The sequence below is a fragment of the Calonectris borealis genome, chromosome Z, assembly GCF_964195595.1.
Source record: "Calonectris borealis chromosome Z, bCalBor7.hap1.2, whole genome shotgun sequence".
Taxonomy (NCBI): Eukaryota; Metazoa; Chordata; class Aves; order Procellariiformes; family Procellariidae; genus Calonectris; species Calonectris borealis.
Window position 1 is genome coordinate 16,279,608 of NC_134352.1, and position 6,000 is coordinate 16,285,607.

At 52.3% G+C, this 6,000-nt stretch overlaps 1 protein-coding gene across 7 annotated transcripts in view; it reads right to left on the reverse strand.

Annotated features, from left to right (window-relative positions):
* The window catches only part of TDRD7 (tudor domain containing 7), a 45,292-nt gene extending 39,494 nt beyond the window's left edge, over positions 1 to 5,798 (reverse strand). For 2 of the 7 annotated variants that reach the window (XM_075137515.1, XM_075137509.1), the window contains exons 1-2: positions 5,403 to 5,663; positions 1,631 to 1,852 (exon numbers count right to left, since the gene is read on the reverse strand). In XM_075137515.1, coding sequence (XP_074993616.1) covers positions 1,631 to 1,837 — 207 coding nt within the window. In that variant the 5' untranslated portion in view covers positions 1,838 to 1,852; positions 5,403 to 5,663. Of the gene's footprint in view, positions 1 to 1,630; positions 1,853 to 2,404; positions 5,057 to 5,402 lie in introns of those variants that run through there. The other 5 variants (XM_075137514.1, XM_075137510.1, XM_075137512.1 and 2 more) reach the window with 5 other exon arrangements.
* Between the last annotated feature and the right edge of the window lie 202 nt (positions 5,799 to 6,000).

Genomic DNA, 6,000 nt, shown 5'->3' on the forward strand with positions numbered 1-6,000 from the left:
CTGCCTCCCAGCTGTTCGCAGGGTGCTTCCCCTCAGTTGCTTCAGTCATGCAGAGCGTAGTTGGCACTTCTAAACCACAGCAAGTCCTGCTCAACTACCTCAAGACTCCTGTTTAGTAGCTTTCTCCTTTTCCGCCTCCTAAAGCCACGCTTCACTCTCTCCTTACAGCTGCCACAGAGAAGGCACCACCTCTAGTGCTATCCAAGAGTACACAAGGCTCTCAGCACACATCGTATTAGAGGATAAGCAAGGCTCTCAAGGGAATGGGAGGATACCAGATTACACCCTGCAAGGCCCTAGTTAGAAACAGATGGCTATCTGCCAGAGCCACCATAAGGAAGCATTAAATTGCAGCATCATAAATGCTCCCAGAGGTACCTGCATTTACGTTACTGATGTAGCTGCAGCTGATGCAGGCTTGGAGCAAGCAAAAAAGAACCCCAAACTTGGATACTTGCTGCAAAAGGACCTATTCTGACAGTTGTAAAAATGCAGCAAGGGAACCTCTTGCTTAAAAACAGCCACATTTCCAGACTTCAGCACAAAACCCAGGACAGCTCTCGTCACATTCTTCGCAGCTAACCAGGGTTCTGAGTTCCCAGATGCCATCCTAGAGCCAACAAAGGAGCTCAGCCTTAAATGCTGTCTCTCCAGATCTGCTGTGACAGCCATACATTGTGCCAAACATCTGCTAGCTTTCTCTCCTCCCACACTATGCATAGACTTCAGGAACCCAGACACGGCTCCAACAAGGGAGAGGCTTCAAGCTCTCCACTCAACAGATCTACAAGTCACATAGCTACGCCAACCATCAAGAGAATGCCTTCTGACTCAAAACCAGGAACTCCACACTTTTGGACAAGGAGGCTTGTGGTCCTGGCAAGCTGCTTCCAAGCTGGCAGCCATCAGGAGACACAGGCTAGTGCAGCAAGGCCAGGAATAAGGGAAAACTCTCCTAACACACTAATATTCCCTGCTGAGCACTGCTCCACCTTCTCCTTGACCTCTGCACTGACTCCTTGTCCCTTGCACACTTGCTAAGCTGAGGCGTTGCAACTCTTGCATCAAGGTACCTCACTTGGATGGGCTCTTCCTCACCTTGGCCAGTCTTCACAGTCCTGCAGCACTGCAACTCATGACAAACAAGAGCATTAAGCCTAAAGCAAGCCCTGTCAGGCTTATAAGCAACAGCACCCACAAGTTTCGCTGCAGGAAAAAGATGACACTAAACTCCACCCTGAAGAGATGATCAAGACACACACACACGAGTTAATCTTCTTTAAGGTCCCAGGACAAGCCAACAATATTCACCCCCCCAAGTTAGAAAGGCTGAGACAGGGACCACTGCTCTACAGTCACAAACTATCTCTCCAGACAGAACTCCTGTTTCCAGGAAAATGCCCTGCAACATTCCACCTTTTGCAAACACAACTTCCCGGTCTGCACGCAGAGGCAGGAAAATAAGGGGCACTAAGTCTATGCCACAGCTTCCACTTCTCCCAGCATTAGCGCACCACATGCATGCTACAGTATTTTTCTCAGAAATCCATGGCACAGGCAGAGGTAAAGTTATGAACCATGCACACTTTACAAACACAAAAGCCATTCCTGAACTGTAACAGATTCTTACCTCTCCCATTTTGTTCCCTTCCATTTTGACCACTCCTGGGATGCTCTCCAAGTAGCTTTCCAGTGTGCCATGTCCTAGGTGCCTGAATGGAATCCACTCGCCGGTCAGGGATTTGTATTCACCCTGAAGCTCTGACAAAGGTATGCCATTTTTAAACGGATGAAGAACAGCTCGCAGTGTTTTTGCAATAAGTTCAGGCTCCTGCATCTTCACCTATACCCCCTTCACCCCAAAAGAAAAAAAAAAAGCATTTTTACATAAAAGGCTAAAAATACCAGCTTTTACTATTCAACTTCCCTCCCCAAACAAGCAAGGATTCAGCGGCTCAGTGGCTCTTCTTTGGAGACCTTAATACTTCTGGGTATACTTGTAGGGGCCTGGTCCTGCCAGCCAAGCAGAGGGTGGTATGAAACACACGGGGCATGATATTGCGGAAGAAAGCAGCTGACAGAGCACAGCAGCCCCTGTGCATGGGCTAGCCCTGACAGCCAATCACCACAGACCACGTGGCCAGAAGAGGGGTGGGGCTGCCAGGCAAGTGGCCCACGTCACTGCCTGCAGGGCCAGGACTTCCAACCTGAAGAGTTGCAGGGACCCGCTGTTCCCCATCTTGGTGCCCAGTGCTCCCTCCGCTCATTCCCCAAGGTGATGCCGGGCAGCTCCAGACCGCTCCTCCCTCACGCCAACCCGCAACCCTGCACCAATGCCCACAGGATGCGTGTCAGCTCTGCCATGGAAACCGCATGCACTCGGGCCATGCCACATCTTACCCACAGGCGCACGACGCTTCGACTCCACAGACGCCTCTTCAGAGAGAAAACCCAACAGAAGTGAAACCCGCTCCCTGAAAGCCGGAGGCTGCACACAGCAGGAGCACCACAGAGCCAGCGCCAACACCGCCCCGTCTGGAGAAACATGCGCCTGCCACTGTGGCGCTGGTAAAGCTGCGAGCAGTCCGCTGCTTCATTTCCGACTGTACCTTCCCCGGTGCCACAGGCTGCTAAGTGCTGGCAGGACGCTTCAGGAGAAGACTTACCTGCCAGCAAGGGCTCCCACCCAGGAAGGCTGGGTAGCGCAGGAAAGAGTTTCAAAGCGGGTGCCAGAGCTACCTAAAGCTCTCCCACCCCTTCAGCTCCCAGGCCTGTGCACACTCAGGGCTTCTCCAGGGCCAGACAGCTATGCCCACGAAACGCCAGGGAGCTCCAGGCACAAGTGCTGCCGAGCAGGCGCTCTGCGCTCCTGGGCAGGCATTCCTCTCGCAGACGCTCACTCGTCGCAGATGCAGTCTCACCAGAGAAACCTCCTCGCCACGATCGTGGACCGAAGCCGGACACAGCTCTCGCACAACCCAGGACCAACCCTGCTCTCAAAGCGGGTGCTGCACGCAGGGTCGAGTCCTAACACTGAGCACGCTCGTGTGCTTGGAACACCTCATCTTCACCCCCACAACTAACCTGCAACACGAGCAGAGTCAGTGGTTCGGGAGGAGGAGACCTCACTCTCCTCAAGCCCCTCTAGCTCAAGACACAACAGGAGAGCCCCTCACCCCCAAGCACACAAAGGCGAGCAACTGCCGCTTGCATACCTGTGCCGTGCTCTCTCCAAATGGCGGCAGCACCAGTAACCTGCCTGCAACCGCAGTACCGCAGTGCGGGACTCCACATAAAGTTAGTCTGTGCTGCTCTCTGCAGAAGGAGCCCCTCTCCCCTCACCGTTTCCCTTTTTTAGGGCAAATCACCCTGGGCAACGCACCAAGTCCAAAAGGAAGAGAAATCCCAACCCTCAGCACATTTCAGACGCCGGGCCATACGTTTCAGTCCATGCACAGACACTAACACTGTCTCTACCTTCCTGCACCCAAGTTCAAGACGGCCCAACTTGGGTGTCAGGCAAGGGGGCACAGCATTAAGGCCTATTCTTCACTGTTCCTTGAACAGTTTTACTTTCTGCACACACAGCACATTACTAATCTGACCGTGTCTCTGTGTGTGTACACGTATGTTTTCACATAGGTACACCCACATACCTACACCTATACAGACAACACGGTGTATACATGTGTTTACACAGGGATAGTTTAACAAGCTGCTACACGGAAGTGCTTCAACAGGAACAATCAGAAATTTCAGCATAACTAGTTCTACAACAAACTTCCATTCATGATTCAGGGGGCAGGCTACCACTGAAATCACCTCAGCCACTGTCTCTGTGACAGGCTGGAAACCCCTCACAGTATTCAACGAAGACTGTGCCTGTAGGCAACCTAGCTCACAGGCACAAAGTTATTCCAGCTCCTTACCCCAGCAATTCCTGCCCTTGCCAGTCCAGTGTGTTTCACTGACTGATCCTGGAACAACCTCTACCACAGCTACCTTCACAGCACCCCCTGCTCAACTACGGACCACAGCGTTACTGCACCCAGAAGGAGGAGCACACGTTGAACACATGCACTTGCACACCTCCAGACGACAATGGGCGGCAGCCACCTGGGCGTTTGGATCCTCCCCTCATCTTTTTAGGGACTTAGCAGCTGGTGAACAGAGCTTCAAACAGCGAGAGGAGGTGGTGGTCACCTGCCAGAGGAAAAAGACCCAGGAAGTTCGTATCTCCTTTGGACCCACTTAGTGTCATGGGGTCGTCATGTGTTGGACAAATGCGTAAGTCTCCCATGGTATTAAAGTTTTGATTTTATAATAAACCAAACCCCAAGCACCGAGAAGTGCACCAAAGTACAGTTTTGTCCGCAATTGTGTTGCAAGTCACGTACATACCAGAGATATGGAAAAGTCAATGAGAAGCATTTTTGGGCCTTTTTCTCTACTCTCTCTTTTAAATAATATACCCAAATTCTTATTTCATTAATACGGCTCTTGAAAGTCCTCTTACCTGAACTACCTGAATTTAACTTACTGCTCAGGAAAAATTAATGCAATATCCATTACAGCTGGGCAGAGTGACAAGGAAGAAAACTTACAATAACCTGGGAAGGCAGTTTCAAAAGCTGATTCAAAAGAGGAAACTTCAATAAAAAAAGAGGGCAGGGATATGGGGGAACGACATCAAGCCACCATCAGACAGCTCTGTAGTACACCAACACTGAGTTAGATGAGAACTAGCAAACAGGATACCATAAAATATATCCTCCTAAATTATATTATGAGGAGCAGTCATGAGGACAATTCACTTAGTTAAATGAGATGACTAATACTAAGGTACAAAGGTTAAACTGAATGCAGTCTTCAACTTACACCTGAATGATATTCCCATTCTTACAGCTAGCAATAATGCAGAAAACTTGCAATGCAGTAATAGTGACAGTAAGTAACACATTGATACATTAGCAGAAAGCTACATAACTCAAAGTGGCTTCCGAAGCTTTTTTTAAATTCTTTTTGTGGCCAGCTGCTATAAGGTTAGGTCATTCAATGGTTATGACATTCACCCAGCGGCTCACTGTATCCAGACGGGAGGACACTTCATTGGAAACACAGCCCGAGGAGCATCTAACAGTAAGTCTGGGCACATCATTCAAATCAGTCTTCTCCGGCATCTGAACAGAAACTTTTTTCGATACGCTTAAAACAGATTACCATCCTCCAGTTGCAAAACAGTCTCCATGCTGCAGATTATTACTCAGACTAACAAAAAAAACAAGTGAGGACAGTTCTCCTGCTTAGCAGAACGAACTCCCTAATAGCCACACTTTTAAAAGACTACAAACACAACCCTGTGGAACACAAGTCTCCTCTGAAGGCACAAAGTAGTCACTAACCCGCTGAAGTCGGTACACTTTCTCTGTCACAAGGGAACCACCTAGGAGAAGTAGCCTTTCGCTGACAGGCAGAGCCTGGCCCTCCACACTGCCTCTCCCCCCAGCCCGGGAGGGCTTACGGCCGGCGGGGCTCCGCTGTTTCCTTACCACCACCTCAACCGAGGGGCTTTCAGACACCAGCCAAAGCCTCTTCCCCTGTTGCTGCTGCTGCTGCTGCTGCTGCCGCCGCCGCTGCTGCTGCTGCTGCTGCTGCCGCCGCCGCCACGGGCCGGGCCGGGGCCGGGCCGAGCGCCGCCGCCTCCCTGTGAAGGGACGGCGCGGCAACGGTGCCCGCTCCCCTCGCGCCGAGCGAGCGGCCGCACGGCCCCACCCAGCACCGCCCGCTCGCGCCCAACCGCCGCCAACCCCACCGCACCACCCGCCCCCCGCCCTGCGGCGCCCCGCGCGCATGCGCCGGGCGGGCTTGCCACGCCTTTGCCCCGCCCGGGCCAGCCCGCGGCGCATGCGTGCCACCCGCCTTCTCCCGCTCTCCGGGAAGCGGCCACGTGGCCCGCCGGAGGGGGGCGCCCCGCTGAGGCGGCGGGAGCCATTTTGGGAC